Genomic DNA, 21,926 nt, shown 5'->3' on the forward strand with positions numbered 1-21,926 from the left:
GGTTTGTATTCAGAACACTTTATTATGTAAAAAAAAAGGTTACAAAACAAAGCTCGTTGATTTCTTGTCAATTATTGTCTTCTGCAGAAAGTCACAACAAGATTATAACAGACTAAAATGCTTCTGTGCAAATGTCATCATCAAAAATAAATATGTTATTTTATGTACACATAAGTTACTGTCAAATATTAACATTAAAACAGCTCTGTTTATAAATTGGCTGCAGTAAAAATGCAGCATTGTTTTGATCTTCTAAATAATTCAGATGCTTCTTCTGTGACAGAAAAAAGTCATCGACCCCGTTTCTTCTAATTCCTCTCCTCTAAGACAGTGAGTCTCGCTTGAAATAATCTGGGCTCAGTCTAAAAGCATTCTGTGCATGGTGCTCAAGATGCAACAGCAGTAGGACAAGGATAGAGGTGTCTTGAGTGCAAAGCTGTGATCAGAGCAGGCTCTTTTTACTGCATCCTCTGCCATCCTCAAGGCACTGCTGGCTGATAAGAGTGCACATTCATTTGCCTCCACTGGAAATCTCTCCATTAGAAGGCAGGCTGACTTTTCTCTTGAGTATATTTGTGAAATGCAGATGGGCCTGTCTAATGCCACAGGCTGATTTCCTCATAAGGGTTTAAAAGTTAGAAGCTATGAACAGGCTTTTACGAGGACAGGACGACTGCCCAGAGAGCAGAAGTAGAGTTCTCCCCTCCCCAGATACTATTAAGAACAAAAGAACATCGCATGATGCCCGTATCCAGGACACAGGGATGGTTTAATAACGAACCCGTAGCAGCTGGAGGATTCCTAAGCTCCCAGTGTGGTGTTTAGGTGCTCACAGATGGTGGATCCAGAGCATTTCTGTTTGCAGCCTTTCTGATGACACCCAAGCACTGGGGGAGCTCCACGTCTCCCACTCCTCTGGGCACACAAGCCTTAGTGATTTAGCTCCGTTTCCAAAGAGCTGTCCTTCATATATCTAAATCCATTAAGCACCACATCTGGGTGGCTCTCTGGCATTTCCACCTTGCCGGAGAGTGGGTGAAGATGCAGGTCACTGTTGCTGTCCATGGCAATAGTCACTCCAGAAGGGTGAGTATGAGCAGAATCAGCCCCTTTTCCAGCTTCTTCTTGCACAACACGGTAGTTTTCTAGGGTCAAGCTCATGTTAGGGATGGAAGGAGTGCGAGCTACTTCTAACGTCTTCCTTGACCTGACCCTCTGGTAGCAGAAGAGGAGAGACAAGACCAGTGTATCTATGAGCAGCTCGAACATTTCCACTACAGACAACACTGAGGATCCAAACCAGAGACTCCATTGGCTTCCCATGCTGGACAGAAGCAAATTATCCTATGGAAAGAATCAAAAGACTGCATTTACCAAACATGAAATTATTGCATGTTACCAGCAGATCCGTCAGCTATTTGTCATCTGGGGAGTTGTTTTGTGTGACTGTGTAAACTATTAAATTTTCAAGTTTATTCCTCAGGAAGAAATCCCACCCCATCCTGGGGGCTGTAAATAATCCTCCCTCCAACCATACACAGCACACCATAATTAATGAGAGGTAAAAATGTTTTGAGCTGATCTAGTTCGACCTACTGAGAGTAAAGGAGACTCGTTCACAGACTGATAGTAGAGATGCTTGTAGAAGATTGTCACCTTGGCGATGTCCTTCCTGCGTTGGAGAAAAAGAGCAGTTAGCAAGGTGCCCACACCTAACTAAGTTAGTTAGTGGGCTAAGTTAATTAGTGGGCTAATTGTAAGTTTCCCCACTTGCTCAAGCTTTACTTCTGAGTTTAATATGAGCTTGAAAAACTAGGTTAGAAAAGGTTACAGAAGTGACTGTCTTACAGTGTTTAGAGGAAAGATGGGAAATTTATCGGAGGAACCTGTGCATTTCTCTCTTGTCCTCCCTTTCCAGAGTTTTCTAAGGATGAAGATAATCCATAGTTTTAACAAGAATACCTTTTCTCAGTAACTAACCTGTTGCTAGTAGAGTTATATCCATTCTGATGCCTTAGAGCTTGGCGGACCCAGTCCTGCAACAGATATATGTATGTTATTGACAATCCTGTCTTCTGAATTTTGGTAGGTTTAATATTTTGTAAAAGTAGATTTCATAAGCAGTAAAATGGGTATTGCTAATAACAAAAAAGGATGTAGTTAATTGGTTAATGGCATATGGTAGTAGCTGTCAAGTAATAGATATTTATATTTGCCAGACAGAAAGGGGATACACACTGGTATTTTAGGTGTATATAATATTTTGATTCTTAAATTTTGCCTTTAATGGCAACCCCACTAAATCACTTCCTTTTTACAATGTATTTGTTGCACTTACATCTGATTGTAATCTATTTCACATGAATTAATTACCTGGTCATACAGCCTGAAAGCCCATTTAGCATTAGAGCATAAGAAATGGCAAGAGGTCATCTATTGACTCACAGAGTTTCCATTGCAGCCCGCAGGATCTCACAAACAGCAATGTGTGAGTGACTATACCACAACACCCACTGGAAGCAGAAAGTCCTTATCACCATTTTGGAGGTGGGAACTCAGGCAGTGAGCTGAATTGTTTCAGGTCACAAGGAAATTTGGATCAGAACTGGAGCTGAATTTGCCTCTCCAGAATTTTAGCCTGGCATCTCAACTATGGAGGCATTACACTGTGCTCAGGTTTTGGACTACTTTACTTTATTTGCCTCTTCCATTGCTGCTGCCCAGGTCTTTGTTTTCATCCTTAATGTTCCCACAAACATACTAGATACAGTTTCACCTCTAAACTCAGCCATTGTCTGTATGGATTACCTGAGACTTTGCTGATGGCCATTTAGCTGTCCCAGCAGACACCTTGTACAGTGATTCCCTGTTAAGATAAAAATGGAGTTTATAATCACTACAACTCTTGGCATTGAAAAGTGAAGGAGTTCAACAAGCCAACTGCTTGCCCAAAGCAGAACTGCTAGGGGCTGCTCTTGAGAACCTTGGAAAAAACTTTGTAAATCAGCTTAGAAAATAAAACCAGAGGTTGGCTGAGAACTGTTTGAATTGGGAAGAAAACTAGAAACAGTTTGAAAATCCTGGAACTCCTCTTTGATGTGGTCAAAACCAAGGTATTTGATATTTTGCTTTAAAATGATCTCTTTCTGTTTTGAATGCTGGCACTTACTGTTCTCTGCTCTTGTGACCTACCGGCAAGGCTTGGGGCACTGGTCAAAACAATTCAGGTGATGATTTCTGAGCCTGTTGTAAAGCTGGTAAAAGCAGTGACCTGGTGGAAAAAATGAGAGAAACACACTCAGACACTTCCTCAGGAAACGGAAGGCATCTACAAAGTAGAAGGGCAGCAATCTAAGGAGCAGTGTAACCAGTGACTGTGCCAGAAGAGGCGTTCCCTGCTGGCAAGGACAGGACAGAAATGTTTTGCTCTTACCCCACGCAGGTTGCTTGTTGTAGTTACAGTACTCAGCACCAGGAGGCAGTGGGTAGTAGTAATAGCCACAGCCACATTTTCGAACCATTATGTGCTGAAAGCAGGAATGCAGACAAGCCTGGAAAAAAAAAAGACATAAAAGCTTGGATAAGACAGAAATTCCCAAGTGCCCAAAGCTTCAGACCATAGTGTGCAGCTGCTAGAAGGAGACGTACAGATTTCATGATTGCAAAAAGATGCCAGCCATTACTAGAGCAAGCTGAGGCAAAAGGTCTTCATTTTTCACTCCACGACTTTCCTTCTAAGAACATCATTGAACTCAGTGAGACAGATTACTTTGTGATTATGTCCGGTAACATCTCATTTAAACAGCCCAAGCATCCAGATCCAGGAGCAACTACTTACAAAACCAAAAGCCTGATGGTAGAAGAATGTCCTGCCAGAACAGCCTTGGCTGGCTCACTGCCTCTTCTCCCTTGTGCCACAAAGAGGGGAGAGCCCCAGTATCTCCTGCTCAGTGAAACACATTCCCAGTTCTAACACCATGTTTGTGAGCTACTTTTGGATGGCATAAATCACTATTATCTCCAGCAGCGATCCTACTGATTTCTAAAAGGTCTCTGGAGAGTAAGGTATGGATTTTTTGCTATTTATCCACTCTGAATAAGCTGGGGCCTCAGCCAGCCACTCTGACAATACCTGCAGGGTGTAGGAGTTGTTGTACAGGAGTTTAACATTCACATCACTGCCATCAGTCGTGCATTTCCCATAATTGCCACCCAGGCGATTCACCTCATCCTGTGGACACAGAAAAGAGGCCTGAGTGATTAGAAGCTTTAATTGGCCCCAGCCATTACCATATAAACTTAACTGTATGGAGCACCATATACATAAAGGACAGAAAGTATGGTTATATATACATATATATTTGGTCAGTCAGTATGGCTCAGCTGACAAGCAGTAACTCATCACATCAACATAGCCCAATCACTTTTGGATGTTTGTTCTCATCCTTATAGACACACGTGGTCCCGCGTGGAGGTACACTGAGGTGTAGGAGCCTCAGTGTAAAAACAAATCAGACCCCAATGTACCGAAGACCAAAAGGTCACTTGTACAGTTGAAATAATTTTGTTTTACCTATGGGAACCTGAGCACAGTGAAGAGAGAAAATGGGCTTGCATGCAGAGTCGAGAAGTGAACACCAGAGCCCCACAAGCCCATTGTGTGAGTCAGTCAGAGTTCAGCTCCTTGCAACTTTCTGCCATCGGAAGGAAAAGAAATAATGCTCTTGAGCAAGCGACTAACCTGCTGAATGCCTATGATGGTTGCAATGCCCGGTCTGATGTCAAAGCCTTCATGCTCAAGGAATGGTGTCTGATTGTGGTTGTGTATCATCACTTTCACACCTGCTACTGTAGACAGGAGTGGGATGTGATCCTTCTGCTCTGCTCTCAGGATAAGGGAAAGTCCTGTAAGCCACAGAAAAGGGAAGCTTACAACAACTTATTTGGGGTTGAAATAGGAACGTCAGCATGTCTTGAATTCTCAGCACTGATGAAATTGCTCTTAGCTCACAGAAGAGGCACTGGTTTTCCTGAGAGACCTAGTGAATGGTCAGGTAGCTATTGCACCAGCCTACTCCAAAACAGCAATAATATTCTGCCTGAAACCTGGAACAGTATTCTGCTTGCTATGGTTATGTAACTAGCTGATACGGTTATGATACTAGCTGATATACATGTGGCTAGTGAAGCAAGAAAATACAGCACATAATTTGTGCTACCAGACTAGAAGAGAGGGCTATATTTTTAGAAGACAGATATTTAATCCATAGCCAAGTTACATTCACGTTACCTCTTCTTCCCACCCTTTGTCAAATAACATACCATAAGGAATTCCTGGTTTTGTTGCTGTCCAAAAGGAGTCCGTTCCCTTGCTGTTAAAAGTATAGCAGCTTCCAAAGACTGGGTGGTGAAAGTGAACATAGTCACTGAAACCAAGAGAGATTTTGATAGGTTTTAATTACAAGTGTAACACCTTTACTTCTACAAAGCATGTGTTTTGTGTATGGGGGGGGGGGGGGGGTGGGTGTAGGTACCTGGGTGCCTATGGGAAAGAGTTGCTAATTCACCAGAAACAAGGAAAAAATTATCTGCTCAGAGATTCACTGCTTGCAGGTTACAGCCAGAGTGGCAAATACAGGAGTCAAATTCAGAGTTCTGACTTGTGTTTCCGTCTACCAACCACATTCAGTTGTTTCCTGCCTGTCCCAGAATCCAGGCAGGCTGAAGCATGAGACCAATTCTGTGTTCTGATCATAGAATCACAGAACGGTTTGGGTGGGAAGGGAGTTTAAAGATCACCTAATTCCAACCCCCCCTGCCATGGGCAGGGACACCTCCCACCAGACCAGGTTGCTCAAAGCCCCATCCAACCTCGCCTGAAACACTCCCAGGGATGGGGCATCCAATCGCTAAGAGAAAGAGCTTCTCTTTCCTTGTATACTTAAAAATTACACCACTTAGGGTCATGATGAACTTCCCGGGCCAAGTCAACCATAGGCATGAAGGAATTAGAAACTATAACTTTTCTTTTGTGCTGGGCAGCAGGCCCACTTTGCCTCAAGGCACAAAAGGGTGCAGAAAGACCATCTGACCCTGTTGGCATTACCTGAGTCCTTCTGGCATAAAGGTTAAGAGCAATACTTGTGCTCAAGGGCCGAGCCACATGGTAAGAGCAGTGAGAGCCTTATCTCCTCACTTTTCATTGTTCCAGTAAAAACAGGCCTCGCTTTTATGCTCCTTTCCACCCATGCAGGCAATCATTCATTATTTATCATCCAATACAGTCAGCACATCCTTGTACCAGTGAAGTCTCAGTTCCTGCTGAATTTCCCTTAGGCTTTTTTGACAGCCTAATACACTCACTGCAAATCACAGAGGTAACTCATGGGGGAACGCCAGTTTCTAGGTTCCTAGCTCTGTGCTTTGATCACGAGAGGTGGCTCTGTCTTTGAGTCAGGTCTCCACCAAGAGCTGAGTCTGGCAGTTTGCCACGAGATGCGATGCCTCACCCTACAGGCTCAGTTTCAAGTCCTTGAGTTTTGCTGAAATCCCAATCAGCACCTCAGGAAGCAACATACCTGGGCCTGCAGGGCTCCCCATCATACTGGCAGGAGTAGACCATATCTTCTATTTGTTCCTCGTGATCAGAGATGTTGATTATAACCGGCAGCTGGGACATGATATTGATGTAGTGAAACCTGTACCATTCAAGAATTGCATCCATCCCAGATGAGTAGGCCTTGTAAAAGCAGTTCCCACCTGTGGCATTGCACTGGGAAAAAAGAAGAGAGCAGCCATTCAGCATAACTAGGCCATGACAGCTTGAGGGTGACAGAGATCAGGGGGCAAAGGAAATAGCACATACAAGGAGGTGGGGAACCTATATTTTTCCAGAAAATGAAGTGTCTGAGCACTTTAGCTATGTGATAAGCACCTTCTTTCCCTGAGACTAGATTAGGTGTGCTTCTTCATCTCGGTGGTATCAGTGGGGAAAAGAGACAGGAGATGAGAGCAGAGAAGCAAACTCAAGTACGCTGGAAGAAAGAAGGAGAGGGGTGGTAGGAATTCTTTACAAGCCATGAATCATGGACCAAGTCCTGAGACGCTTTCTTTGTTCTTACTCAGGCCTTAGACAGGTGAACACCCACAGGTTCTGGTGAAAGTGTGCTTGGTGAAGGACCTCAGGAGAGGGCAGGGCGATAATCATCAGGCAAAAATTGCTGGCCTTTCAAGCCACATCAATTTCTCTCTCAGAGCTGTTGCTCTTAGGTCTATGCTAATTCTGTTCATGAGATGAAGGAGTTGAAGCACTCACATTATTCTCCAAAGTAACAAATACCCATTTGTGGTATTCATTGTCTTGATTATTTATTGTCATCTCTTGTCTTATCTGTGACAATTCTAGTACCCCAGTACCACAGCATTTAGACACTGAGGAAATTCTTGTTGTTTTAGATGGGCTCTTCATTCTCTGTTATTTCTGGGTTCACCTGCTAAGTGTAGATGTCTTGTATAATTTTAGAAAGGGGTACAATGATTCCCACAGCCTATTGCTGCCTTTCTCGACCAAATTCATTACTGCCAGAGGGACTTTACGGGTGGGTGAGTTGTGTAAGGCCACTGAAGTTTTTATTGCTTCCCTTGACAAGAACCATGGCAATCAGCACAAAATGATGATGATATGGGGATGAACTCCTCCTCAAATATCCTCCAAGCTGTCATTACACAGCACTAAAACTACCTATTTTTTTCACTGACTTGTTGAATGTACCTGGTGAGATCTCTGTCAGGGCCCTGAGTGTCCCTATAGGCTTTAATGGCCCTGAGCAGCCTCACCTGGGGCCTCCACCTGGGGCCAGGAGCCCATTTAAGCTCAGCTTGGGGCCTTCAGATCTTCTTTGGGGGATGCTGTAGGACTGCTGGTCTCCAGCGAGGCCACAGCTACATCCCTGCCTCACCATGGGCCCTGTCGACCCAGACCCAGACCCTGGCCTGTGGACAAGCCTCGTGACCTCAAACCTGCCTCATCACTGGGATCTCAGCCATGACCTGGATTTTGGTTGAAGCTGGCCATCATCTTTGTGCTCTTCTTGCTCAGGTAGGGTGCGATGGGGCCCTATAAGAGATGCCCCTGCCCTGCTGGCCTTGGGTTCCCTCAAAATCTGCCCTGTCTGGGAACGGGTTCATATCTCCAAAAGACACACTTACCAGCCTGAAGCCCACATGGGACTGCCTCTTTCCTGTCTTATTGTTGAGCTCAGATGTTCTCAGTAGTGAGAAGTTTTGGCTCAGTTTGAAGCTGGATCTGCTGAGGTTGCCTGTGCTTGACAAGTCTCTCATGCGGATGTTTTTCTCATTCATGCGGAACATGCTGGCTGTTGTGTTGATGCCATATAGAAAAGCAATAGATTCCTCTGCCATGCGATCCAGCTGAACCAAGTGTTCACTGACCAGTTCAAATCTGTGAGGACCGGAAATATTTGCTATGTGTGAATATCTATCTTTCTCTGAGACAAAAGCACTTTATGTACCCCATAGTTAACTATAAAAGGCTATTCTCCTGGTCTCTGCAGACCATGATGTCTGGCTGAGAAAAGGTAGCGATTGTGCTGCTGTGCTTAGCATGCCTAATTTCATTGAGCTAATTTATTAGGCACTCCAGCAGCTGCATTTCCAGTTGCTGGGTCCTCCACTGAAAACCTCAGAGTTTGCTGTCGTGCAATATCAGCTGCACAAACAGGCCTTCCTTTCAGCCAATTACTTAATTGTTTCTGAGGAAATTACACAATTCCTTCACTATGTAATTTAAAACCTCTTGATAAGTTGCCACTACTGTATGAGCCTTGTTTGACAAACCTACTTGAAAAGACTTCCATGGAAGTTTCCTTAAAGTCCTTTGTCTGAACAAAAAAAAAAGGCAGAGTCAGCATTAGTGTGCATCGCTCCAGTGATCTGTGATTTAGCTTGAATAAATACATGCAGTAACCATGTATTTTGGGGAAGGACTATTTTTATCAGAGCATGAAATCAGTTAGCACTCGAACCAGGTGTCAAGGCAGAGTTCTCCTGATCCTGAATCAGTGCATCAGATAAACTGCTATGTACTGTTGCCCAATTCCAAACAAGATCTGGTCTGAAAACCAGTTTGGAAATAAATCCCTCTGCAGCTCATGGGGCCTTCCTACTGCCCACCCTGCTTGGATTGGCAGCAAAGCTCCTCCAGGCTTCAGTCCGTCACCTTCTAAACCCTTGTAGCTAAAGACAGGGTTATAGCCAAGGGGAAAAAACACGTTACCTGTATGGGTCCAGATTGCAGATAGTGATTGCTGGAAACATCTTGGGCTCTGAATGCATGGACATGGTCAGGACAACCGGGTAGGCCCAGTACTGGCTGAACATAAGTGCAAATTGCCAGTACAACATGCCGAAGCTGGCGAGTAAAAGCAGAGTCCAAAAAGCTGTTTTCATCTTGTTGCTGTCTGAGCACACGAGGCGGATGGTGCCATGGATTGTGGTGTTCTTGCAGAAGAACTCAAACATATCCTTGAAGGAATCATAAAACTCGATCAAGCCTTCTTTTCTCTCTTCCTCCTCTCTCGCCACTTCCTGCTCCATCCTTTAAGTCTGTTTCTGTTCAGTAAGAAGGAAAGAAAAAAATCTTATTAGCTTGTGAGAAAGACCACGGTTGATCTGTGGACCCGTTCAAACAGGGTGTTGAATGAGTTTGTTATTAGCAAAAGCTGAAAATAGCTATGAGCTGGCCTCTATCCCTCTTCACAGAGTTTGAACACCAGGGAGTAGCAAAAATCAAATGTTCTGCATGCTGCTGCTTAAGTACCTTCAAGTGATTTTATCACGCACACTATGACATCTCTGTTAGTGTGGATATGCAAAGTTAATGTGACTAATACCTAAGCTGCTGAGAAGTCTTCAGCCAAAGGCGTGTGTAGCTTGCTTCTTTCTAAGAATACTGAGGACCAACACTTAATTCTGGAACACTGTACCACCATTTATTAATAGACATGCAACTAATTCATTAATATGAGTAAATTTCTGGTGAAACATGCTGGGCTAGGAAGCTTGAAATAGTCACAGAATGAGCAGTATGGCTTCATCCTTATGTCAGGGAATCAAAGGATAAATCCAGCTTTCAAGTGTGTGGAAGGGAGAAATTAGGATCGGTTTTGAACTATTGCATGGTCTGACATTCTGTAGAGTGGAAGTGAATGGGATTAATGTCTGTCATTCCTGAAATACAGCCACTTCTGAGATGAAATATAGTATGTATTTCATAGTTCAGATGAGTACAATCAGATCTTCAGGAAAGGAAGTGGAGGGAAACTCCTCAGTTGAAACCACAGAGGGAATTAACCAAATTGGGGTGTGGATAAAGCATTGCAGCTCCTACTTAAAATTTAATGCTCTTGGGTTGTTTCTGAAGACCACAGTAACATTAATTACCGCTATTAGAAATTTTGCCACTTATCTCTTACATACTTTCTTTCAAGAACCTACAAATCTCTTTATAAAGGGGGTCTTATCCTTATCTCTGATTTACAGATGTGAAAATGAAGAACAGAAATTGAACATCATCCAGGAGTGGCATAACTGGAAATCAAAATCCACATCTGCTTCCTCATGGTAAGTAAAAAGTCTGTTATGCTACGCTAGATTATCTCAGAATTTCTGCTGATGAAAGTGAATGTTATTTATGCTCATGTGCTTTAGTCAGCATGGACTGATGGAATCTTCCCAGGTTTCAGTACCGGCTTGGACATAGGATTTATGTTGACATACTTCCACTTAGTGAACATGACATCAAGTCCTGTAATATGTGAGTTTCCAACATGACAGCACTCTATGAATCACCCTGCCTATTATGCTATTAAGAGAAGTTTTTGCTGATTGCAACACTTCACTCCAACCTTAACTCCAAATAACAATCTGTTAAGTACACTAACAGTTTGAAGTCAAGAAATGAGCACACAAATAACTAAAGCATTGTTCCAAGTGGGCTCTGCAGTAATGAAACAAACACTCAAGACCCAAGGTCTCAGTGAAGGGTCTGAAGTGTTTGGGGTTGTCTCAGCCTGAGGAGCCAGCGAGGGTACCCCAGATCTGCTGATAAACGCTGGTGCCCTGACCTTCAGTGCCTTCAGTGCCAGTGGAGACTACATGTCTCTGTGTCAAAACATGTTTTTTTCTCAAAGGTTCTCGTACTAGGATGCTTCAAATGAAATACCATCTTAAGGAGACATAAGCTGTTAAGACAGTCTCTTCAGTGTACTTTTCATGTCAGAAGATTAGGAATAATCATGAAATAGTGAATAGCACTTCAGAAAGCTGTACATCAGATCAGCTTTATGACAAATAGCACACAAGTGTATTATCTGACAAGGAAACCCTGCTTATTACCAGTTATTTTCCCCAAAGATCGTGACAGATCCATGTTTGTATTTTCTGAGATATCATTTAACAATAATAACACAATTCACTCAAGGGCATATGCATCTGCTGTATGTGTTAAAATTAATCGTGACAAATTATTTTTCAATTTTCTTAAAATATTCACTTTTGAACAAATACAGAAACCTCAAGCAAAGTGACATATATATATATTTATATTTATATATATATATATATATATATATAAGCCATGAACAATTAAAAGAATGCGTTATAAAGAACTGAAGTGGGAGATGAGAAATTCCACTTTTGTTACAAGGAAATACTGTTTTTTTTGCATTGTGCCGATATGGTTGATCTGCTATTCGTAGACACGTAGACTACGCAGAGCCATAGTTTTGAGCCACTGGTTACAAATTTTATCAGCCAGCCTTAGAGCTGAAGGTTTCCATCTCAGTACTTCTTTGGTCAAAAGGATTATCTGTGGCAAATTAGAAATGAATCCATGGTAGTCTTGCAACCACTAATGGCTACACATTTTTTGTTAGATTCAATTTTTAGGCTAAATTATGCATTCAACCTTTATCTTATTCAACCTTTTCTTTCTCATTTTATTTGGATAAAAATAAATGAAAACAAGTCTATAGTGTATTTTAAGAAATATATTGGATGAGCCCTTAAATATTTACAGTGGTTTAAGATGGAAATGAAAACTGTGAGACTAAAATGGGAAAATGAAATTTGTTACTGTAATAATCTTACCACAGCTAACCTTGCTCTAATGAGAAAAAAATAAAGGTAATATTTACCAAAAGTGAATGATCAATCTGTCAAACACTTTTTTCTATGTATAATTTGGAATCTAAAAAAAAATCTGTAAGCTTTCAAACCGTGGCTAACAGAGGCAGTCCAGTTCCTAGAAATTCTGATTTGGCTCTTGAGGCTATGGCTAGCTAGTTCATACCATTTAAAAACATTCTTAAAGTAGCTAAAATGGAAACGTATATGGCAATGCAAAATAACAGAGCGAGTCTTTCAAAACGCATGTGTACAGGCAACAGAACATCCTCTCTCCACTGGTTTCCCAGGCCAGCCTACCACTAATTCATTTACCATAGCAATTGCAGTCAAGGACTTAACAAAACAGTGAACGGTTGTCTGTCTTGTCTGTGGTAAGTGCCTGGAGAGAGGCTGCAGGTTATAGAGCCTGTGGAAGTGAGAAAGCAATGGCAGACAGATGTATGTTCATCTGTTATCACAGCAACGTAACGCTCAGCACATTAAACACCTACACACATCGTGTAGTCAAACATTTAACCTTGTATATATCTGCATCTACAAATCAATCATACATCTATACGGAAATACACAGTAAAACAACAAAGTCCACATTTCAAAAATATCTGTACTGTACCTTGGTAGGAACTCTATGTTTTAGAGTAGGCACTAAGCTTGGCCTTCAGCTTTTTCCTGGACAGCAGACAAGTCTCGGTCCCAAGCTTTGGCTGCCTTTTCTAACTGAAGATATGCTGGAGCTGTCCAGCCTATATGGATCAAATTGATGACATCAAAAGGGGCAGGTCTTAAAAAACAAATCATGGGAATTATTCAAAGCATGATCCAGGGAATAATAGGAAGTGAATGAACTGGACAAACAAGTTAACATTAAGGTTACACTTGAGTTAAGGTTGGTATGACTGGGGGGTATGGGGGTGTTCCTTTTCTTCAATGGCCAGAACAGTTTTTTTTAGCCATAATTTCTATAAATATCTAGTGAAGTAGTCATGGGAGCTGGAAGGTTCTTCCTGCTCTGAGCTTCCCTATCAAGGAATTAGCTTTCTGCCTTCTTTCCAAGGTTTCCGGAGGCTTGCATGATCACTAGTAATTGAAGCCATTAGGGTTTCTATGTGTGCTTCAGGAATTACATACCTAGGTGTAATCCGAAATGATCGGCTACTTGGTCTGTGTAAGGCGCATGTGGCACTGGATTTCTTCCTGCTTCTCCAAAACTATTGCTCACCTGTAGTGGGTTTTCCCATATTTGTTAAAAACTCATCTCTTTGGATGGTGGGACTTGAATGGACCCAATCTGAGCATCAGCCATGATACTTGATTTAAACCAGAACACTTTTGTAATACTGCTTAGTTAAGACTTGTAAAAGTCTTTAGCATAAGTAATGCAAAATTATTTGGTATTCTGAAACTGCTAAAACAAAAAAAACCCACCTTGATTTACTTGCATAATTAATACTGACATCTGTCCAGCTGGAAGATGGCTCTGCATTGGTTTTGCAAGGAGCTTGTTATAAAATATCAAATTCTCTGGATACAGATAATGTTTAGAGCTCCAAATCTGACCAGCAGAGCTTCTGCCTGCCTTTCAAAATCACCTAGTAAATGGGTTTTCTGTTACATTGGAAATTGTGAAATACTTTTAGCTGCAAAATAAAAGATCATTGAAATTTCTTGTGAAATTCAATTCAAAAAGGGAGATGAGGATCAGGAAAAACTGAGAAAATACTCTTCTGATTTTGATTAATTTAAATCCTTTTATGGTCCTTTGAGCCAATGCTTTACATTTTTAACAATTGTTTTGTGCCGGGTTCTATTTTAGAAAACCAAAACATTAAGAACATTCATCTCAATTTTAAGAGAATGTTCTAAAAGAATTCAACAGCTGCTATTAATGTTTTTACCCTTTTTGGTACTAAAGAAATTTCATAAAACCATTTGGAAAATGGTTTAAATTTTGAAGCCAGTATTTTAGGGTGTAAAAAGCAAACTTGAAATTTAAAAAAATCGATTTGTCTCTTAAATCAACAGCTACAATAGAGCCACTTGTCACTGATTGATGAAGCCGTTAAATTCTCGTTAAAAATCTCTGAACACTGAAAACCTACTTCTGTCATCTTCATTTATTCGTCCCCCACCCTTCTTTCTCTCTTCATTTTATCTTGTGTAATAGCAGAAGGCAACAATAAATCCTTGACAATGAAATTATTGCACAATGAACACACAAGGCAAACTCTGTTGCTTCACTATGGCTGCAGGCCTTGGTGTAGGGATTGTCTGGCCACACATCGGAACAGTACCTTCTGAGCCAGCCATGAGATTTTCCTGCAGGAAATGAAGAACTGGATGTGCAGACACGGCTGTCCCTCGAGCAAGAGGCCCTTTCTGTTTGCCCTCACTCATTTGTCATCCCATGTCCTGAACTGTGGGGAGAAGGGAAGAAAACTCTTGGGCTGGTTCAAAGATGGTGTTTCTATCCAAAATCCAGAAATAGATTCTGTAAATAACACTCGTGACACAGTCCTTTATTGCTGCAGAAAAATACTATGCTGTAATTACTTCCAGTGGGACAGAAAATCTGTCAGTGCTTGTATGCTGTTAGAGGGAAGGAGTACACGTGTTGTGTGCCCCCCTGCCAGGTTGGGCTTTGTTCAAGGTGTTAAAGCAACTGCCCAACTCCATGCTCCCAACCCTTGTTTCTGCACCCATCTCTTAGACTGCTGAAAGAGGAATGAAAATGAGACCGCACAGAAGGAGTCCTTGAATACGTGCATATCTCCGTATCAGCACCCGCTTGGAGTAACACAAGAGGTACAAAGAATGTCCTGCAGGCAGAGAGATGAGACTGCAGCTATTTCACATGGGCAGGGGAGATATTCAGTGAATTGATGTTCCTTGTGGAATGGACTTAGGCATTTGAGGTAATCTACACTTGGACAATATCTTTTTCAGTTTTGAATATTTCCTGATAGCTGGTGCATGTGGAATTTTTGTTCTCTGTAGAGTAAACCCCTCTTATTGTCCATGTTAGACACAAGCAGATCAGCAGTGCAGCTAGCAGCCAGCATGCAGAGCATTTGGGGGGGCACTGCCCCTTACTAGACTTGCTGTTACAGGCCGGAGTTGTTTAAAAAAAAAAAGTCCAAGAGATTAAACAGAAGTATAGTGATAATCTCTAGCTTGAGTCCTTCCTGCTGTGTCAGGCTGGCCCTCCAGAGCTCAAATAGCATTGTCCACCCTCACTTTAAATGTCTAAAACAAGAGGTGCCACAGCGTCTGGACTTGTAAGAGCAAGGAGCTGCAGTGAGGTCTGAGCACACAGGTATGAATGCTTCCAACCATGGAAATTACACCCAATTACTCCCAAGGTACATTTCTGTGACCCTGAAGCTTAGAGAAGCCAACCTGGAGCTGTCCTCCCATAGGAACCAGAGGACGCTCCAACAGCGTGGTCGTGGAGACTTTTCCAGTTGGCTGAAAGCTGCTTGTGGTGAGAGGCATAAAACAAATCAGCAAACTGAAATGATCCATCCACCCCCCTGGCTCCTAGCAGCTCTCCTTGCTGCCACACCATGCTGTAAACTTCACTGTAATTTGCTGTCCACTAACTGCACAAACTGTCCTTCAGTTATTAACTTTCTCCCTTGCTGCTCTTGTTTCATATTATTGTGCTCTCTCACACTTAAGTGTTTCATTACTTTCTGTTCTTATTCCTGAACTCTCCTGTGTCTTGCAGAGGTTCCCACCGCTTTCCCTGCCCCACTCCTTGGCCTGAGCTGGGCGAAGCTGCCCCTGGCACCCGCATCCTCCGGGAGCAGGAGGGTGACAGAGCAGATCCTGCACCCTCCTGCCTCCAGCAGGCTTTGCAAGTCTAAAGTTCAACTTGATTTTTTTAGAGAATCAGGCTTTACTCACGTCACTTGTTCCTGCATGGGTGGTGTTTGATATCCTGGACTGCTCCAGGTACTCTCTCAAGCCATCTTCCCACATTTTCCCTCATTGCAGAAGACACAGCATACCAACCCGGCTTTCCCCACTCTGGGATCAGTGTGACTTGCCTCCTCCTGTTTTGTGGAAACTCCCTCAGAAGGCTTTCTTCATGGCCACTGGACGAGCCAGTCTATTCCTCCTCCCACTAACAGGCGGACAAACTCCTGTGGGCAACTCTAGCAGAAGGAAACTCCCAGCATTTCCTCCTTGTCTTCTTGGTTGGCTGCGCCACGTATGGGCTTGAGCTGGCATGCACTAGGCTCTGCCTCCTGCATTTGCTCCTGGCTCTTCCTAGTCAGAAGCATGTTGTCTTCCTTTCTGGACACAAAATTGTTCTGTGCTGCCCTCCTGGATAAAGGAGCAGTGCTCAGAGATATGGGAGTGCTGACAGCTTGTCCAGCCCTACGCAAGAGGCAGAACAATGGCAGTCCCTGCCCTGGAGAGCTTTTGAATATTGCTTAATGTCTCCTGATCCTGCCCCGAATGTTCCCATACTGACCCTGTTTTTCAGATGCCTTCCTCACCTCCGGGTATTTCATTTGAAGCTCTCCGTTCACCAAAATCTCTTCAGAGAACCCCAACGTTCATTGTTTTACCTGTGTGATGCTTTGAGCAGTGGCTGAGGGGATCTATATCTCGAAACCACAGGGAGCTCTGCCTGCAGGAACAGAATAGCATTGGTGTACCTCAGCTTCCCTTCTGTGCTGGTTTGCATCCAGCCAAGGCAGTGTCAAGTGCTGCAGAGGCTGCCAAACCTGCTCAAGGCAGTAGGTGAGTGCTCCTTAACCTGTGCTGAGCTTCCCGGTGCTCCGGTTTTGTCACCAGCAGTGCCTGAGTTAGCAAGGCTAAAGCTAGCTGGAACATCCCTACAAAACCCAGAAGTCAGAGCAGCGAGCACATGTGTGTTCTGCTAGTCACCAGCCATTTAAATGTTCCCTAATTACACCCCTCGTTATGAAAAGGCCCCATGTAAACCCTGCTTTTCATTAAGCCTCCACCAGAGGCGCTTACAGTCAAAAATGCAGCTTCGGTAGCAAAATCCTGCTCGCTTCCAGTATGACCAAGCATTCATTTCCACTCACTCACCTGTCTGAGTAAGACGTCTGTAGCTGCTCCTGTCATCCCTCTGGGAGAGTACCTGCTCTTTCTTTTCCTTCCTGTTCTCTGCTCTCCTTGTTCTTTAGTCACAGGCCTCCAGAGATGCTGTTCCACCTGTTGGGACCTGCCTACCCCTCAGCCATTTCAAAGGTTGACAGGCTGGTGAAATCCTGCTTGCCGGTGGACTTTTTATCCTCCTCCAGCTCAGACACAGTATCTGTAGGAATGCTGAGGCAATTAGGACCGGCAGAGGCTGTAGGACATCAGTAAGAACTTGTTCTGTGGACATGAGAGATGCAGCCGCCTTGCAATCACCGACCCCATATCTCCATCACACCTGAATGCCAAATCTCCCTGAGCAGTTGTCCAAGCTCCAGGAGACGGTGGCAGATGGTACCTCTGGCTCCTGTCTTCTGGGAATGGGAATGCAGATCTCCCCCAGCGGTCCCTATTCCTCTTGGTACCGAGGAGAGAGGCTGCGATACAATGTGTTAGCAGTTCCCTGGGGGTTATTCCATCCAGCAAATTCAGGCTTTTCTACTGGGAGCTGGAAGAGATGTCGACAAGAAGAAGAGGCACCACAGTATGGCAGCTAGGAAGGAGGAGAATGAAGAAACTTGGAACAATCTGCGCAAGGGCAAAACAGTCATTAGCAAATCAGTAACTGAAACTAGCTATTACATAAGTGGCTGTGGCAGCTGTCATGCCTCTGCAGATGGATGCTTTTGGGTTAAATACTGTATTTTCCAGGAGCAGCCTCCAAGGGATTCCTTCAGCCTCCTAAAGAACAGGTCTGGCTGTGCCTGAGAGTTGTTGCAATGTCATAGAGTTGGTGTCCCAGTGGCAAATGTAAAAACTTTTTACAAGCAGGCTACGGGCACTGAAAACTTTAAAAAGCTCAGTAACAACCCTCTGAATTCAGGCACGCCCCCAGGAGGCATTATGGATGAAGAGAAGACCCAGCTTTAAAAACCAGATCATTTTCTAACCTTACAATGATGTCAAAAGCAATACAAAATGCTAGATTAATGTAAAGGTTACGCAGATGACTTATTTTTGATTCATTGAGACTTGCAGAAGATGGGGTGAGCTGTGAATGTCTGTGTGCCCTGGCTCTGTTTGCTGTCATGCTTAGGGTGTGCTTATTCATATGGAAAGCACTGTATTTAACTGGTAAGCCTGAAGATTTGCTATTAATCATTTGTTTTTCATTTTTTTCATGCTCAGGAAAGCTTTACCTGCCAATCAAGGAGTAGAAATGCTGCCACGTGACTCTCTCAGCCCGTACGTAACCGTGAGTAATGCAGAGCGAACAGTCCACCTGAACAGCCCAAATACTCCTGGTCTGACCTGTCTGGTCAGTGCTAACAGAAAACCTCCAGAGAAGTCCACAGACAGCCCCCAAAAGTCAGACCAGGAGTCTTTTGTAACCAAAATGAGCTAAACTGGCATGGAGTTTACCCCAGCAGCTCTGTACAAAACCCACATAAAGGCAGAAGCCCCCACATGCTTCACAACCATTTGTTCAAAAATTAAGTCCTCGTGGAGGCTCCTTGCTTGCCAAGGGTGTTTTGTCCAGTCTCCAGCGTGTTTTTAGAAAATAATAATAATAATAAAACAAATGCAACAAGAAGTTATTTGTTTCTCTAACTACCAGGACTGCAAAAAATAATGGCCATGAAGATGTCACTCCACCCACAGACAAGGGCAGAGTCTGCCACAGCATGACAAAGAAATACTGATTTGAAAGCCTTAAACTCTTGAACTTTTCTCTTCTCTGGGCAGTCGTGGGCAAATCTTTTTGCCTCTTCGGTTGCCTCACCTCTGAAACAGACGTAATGACACTTGGCAGCATTGTTTAGAGCGCTAATTGGTGTTTGTATAAAGCTTTGGTGATGTAAGCTGCCATGTAAGCACAGGGATGACTATTGCTTTGATACTGCTTGTTAATTGCAACAGGATGGGTAGTAGTCATGCTGAAGTATTTAAACATGTTTTTAAAGATGTATTCCTAGATCTCATCCAGTGCTTTAAGAGAATCTTTACTTCTGTATTAGACAAAAGGCCAACAAAATCTTTGTGCATTTAGTGGTCCTGCAGATATTTTCTGAAAATGTGCAAGGGGTGCTCCCTGCATCAGACCCCATATCTCTGAGCCTTTAGCTTCCAGCCTCATTGAATGAGCCCCGTGCAGTGCTCGTTGCTTAATACACTTTCTTCTCACTTCATCAGTGAGAAAGATCGAGATCCAGAGATTATCTTCACTTCTAGACCCATTTGTAGCACAGAGATCTACAGATCAAGAACAGAAGTGAATGTACATCATGTGGGCTTATCTCCTTTACGTAATAATTTTTTCTCAAATTCTCTCCCCCCTTTGACAGACAATCATTCACTCATCACACAAGGACTGACAGTGAGGCCAACAATGTAAGTAATGCCTTTTTATTACTTTATTTTGAAAAGTGTCTTAAGATAAAATACCCTGATTCTCCTCATTACCTCTGGCACTTTTGACTGGAGTCTTCCAGCAGGTTTTGGCAGCAAGTATCAGCTTCATATTCTGTTCCATCAATAGTCTAAACATCAACTTGATAGAACAGCAGTTACCTGTGAAACACTGTTTGAGATATTCCCTGCTTCCCTATGCCCTGCTTTGCTACTGCAGTTAGGTCAGTTCTTTGTTCAAGAATATCATACGCTATATATATGTTACACATGAAACACAATGTTGGACTACAAAGAGGGTAAGATTGTATTTTTTGCTGTTATGATGAACAAGGGCAGGTTAACTTTGATCTGTCACAGACTTCAGAATATGCCCTGAGCACCCCCAAGGGAAGACTCCCTAGGACACGTTGTCATGAATATTTAGTGTAGACTGTGAGAAGGGATGACATTCTGTTATTCTGTGTGCTACAGGAAATTGTGCTGCCTTGCTATCTTATTTCTGATAATGCCTTACGTATACTTATTTTTAAGTTGCCCTGAGTCTATGCTGGCAGACATAAATCCTAAGCACCGTTTGTATCAGCAGCTCCAAAGAGCTTCCCTCCTCTTCAGAGATGTCTTCTGCTGCAGCATCTACCAAAGCTTGCATCGATAAGTGAGCTGTTTATCTACACTGAATTGGCTTTACCACATTTACCAGGTGGTCTGTGCTGCTTAGCAAGCTGTACAAAGCAGGGGACACTTCCTCATTAAAAGGCCCAATTCCACTGGAGGCAATTCCTCTAGGTCAAGGCAGAGGCATATCTGCTGAAGAAACTTAGCAAATCAAAACATTCAATGAGGCTCGTTATGTGTCTAACGAGGAAAAAAAAAAAACACTGGCAGCTCATCCAGAATTCTTCCTGTAGGAGTAAATTACTATTTTAAATGAGTAAGGAAAAATGTTTAGACACAAAAACTTGCTATGAAATTCCAAACCATCTCTGAAGAATGGTTATCTGTACAGGTTACCTGACTTTAAAGGAAGTTCAGCAGTAATGAAACCACAGCCATTATAATGGCTTTTGAAGGCATACATCCATCTTGCAAGGTAATAGCTTAATAACATAATTCTAATTCTAATACTAGGCATGCTGTGCTTTGGATACAAAGAGCAATGTAATCATACAAATGTCAAATGCCAAAGAGGAGCACGCGGAAGCAGTGAAAGGCTCAGAGTGAAAGTGATGAACAGTAAGGAGAAACTGGTATGTCGTAGTGTGTCTGTGTGTCTACAGGTGATGTCATTAAAAGGCCACGCATATGGCCACTGATAGCTCTGTGCCAATTACTGTTTGGGAAGCGCAGGATAGGGAGGTAAATGAGAACAGAATCCTGGTGATGGAACCCCTTATCAGGGGAATAAACAAGGAAGAGGACTGACCTTTCCACATTCTGATTCAGAAACGTGCCAGAATTATTTTCTAAGTACGAATAATTCCATGTCAGTCATCAGGAAAGAGGTCACTCGTGGCCTTAGCCAGGCAGGAGAGGAAATCAAAAGGAAAAAAAGCTCTGGGTTCAGCAAGTTTATCGGGGATTCCAACAGTGGTGCTCAGGCTAAATTGCTTGTTATTTTATTTGGGTCAGCTAAGGCCATCTGATTGCCTGCTGCCTCTCAAATTTAGTCTGTAGAAAATGAAGTAAAACCCAACAGAAGTATGATGCCTGGAAATATTCATCTGACCTATAAATGAACAACGTTGATCATTATCGTAACAGCAGTTATTATGGAAAACAAAGATTATGATTCACATTTGGCACTTGCTGATGCAGAACCTTTAATCCAGACAGCTCAAAATGGGTGACACTCACCAAATGAATAAGCATGCATGCTTCCACTAAAGGCAGATAAATAAATTTAGCCTTTCTTTGTAGAAGAAAAATGGAGCTTCAAAGTAATAGAACAATTGCCACATGATCAATAACGAATCAGTGATACCCAGGAACCATCAGAGCCCTTATCTGAAACTCAAGATAATTATCCATGTTGAAGTTATTTATGGACAAGTTATCAGTTCCCTGTCAAAAGAAAATGATGGGGATCAGTTTCCTAGGGAATCAAAAGATTCTGGCAATTCTACAAAATGATAGTCTAGCAGATAATAATACATTATACTTCTGTAATACTATGAAGCAAAATGCACTAA

General features: G+C 42.8%; 1 protein-coding gene and 1 long non-coding RNA gene across 4 annotated transcripts in view; one reads left to right on the forward strand and one right to left on the reverse strand.

The window, feature by feature from the left end:
- On the reverse strand, window positions 1-17,093 carry SCNN1D (sodium channel epithelial 1 subunit delta). The gene is made up of 13 exons (XM_040533279.1): window positions 16,114-17,093; window positions 9,296-9,630; window positions 8,209-8,461; window positions 6,579-6,772; window positions 5,323-5,426; window positions 4,742-4,905; window positions 4,133-4,231; window positions 3,434-3,551; window positions 3,193-3,271; window positions 2,809-2,866; window positions 1,981-2,036; window positions 1,597-1,672; window positions 1-1,344 (listed from the first exon to the last, which is right to left on the reverse strand). Exons 2-13 carry the CDS (start codon window positions 9,613-9,615, stop codon window positions 931-933), a joined length of 1,935 nt encoding a protein of 644 aa, XP_040389213.1. The 5' UTR covers window positions 9,616-9,630; window positions 16,114-17,093; the 3' UTR covers window positions 1-930.
- LOC121058149 overlaps window positions 7,867-21,926 on the forward strand; it is a 20,412-nt gene continuing 6,352 nt past the window's right edge. The window contains exons 1-5 of one of the 3 annotated variants that reach the window (XR_005814097.1): window positions 7,867-8,098; window positions 10,561-10,641; window positions 18,514-18,570; window positions 19,671-19,716; window positions 20,866-20,984. This is a non-coding gene — a long non-coding RNA (uncharacterized LOC121058149). Of the gene's footprint in view, window positions 8,099-10,560; window positions 10,642-14,456; window positions 15,327-18,513; window positions 18,571-19,670; window positions 19,717-20,865; window positions 20,985-21,926 lie in introns of those variants that run through there. The other 2 variants (XR_005814098.1, XR_005814099.1) reach the window with 2 other exon arrangements.

This window comes from Cygnus olor, chromosome 21 (assembly GCF_009769625.2).
Source record: "Cygnus olor isolate bCygOlo1 chromosome 21, bCygOlo1.pri.v2, whole genome shotgun sequence".
Lineage (NCBI taxonomy): Eukaryota > Metazoa > Chordata > Aves > Anseriformes > Anatidae > Cygnus > Cygnus olor.

Coding starts and splice junctions, on each gene's coding strand:
- SCNN1D (XM_040533279.1), bottom strand. CDS start 9,615: ATGGAGCAGGAAGTGGCGAGAGAGGAGGAAGAGAGAAAAGAAGGCTTG. Junction 6,773..8,208: donor CCCATGTGGGCTTCAGGCTG/GTAAGTGTGTCT, acceptor CTTTTTTCCCAG/TGCAATGCCACAGGTGGGAA. Junction 3,552..4,132: donor ACAACTCCTACACCCTGCAG/GTATTGTCAGAG, acceptor TTTTTTTTCCAG/GCTTGTCTGCATTCCTGCTT.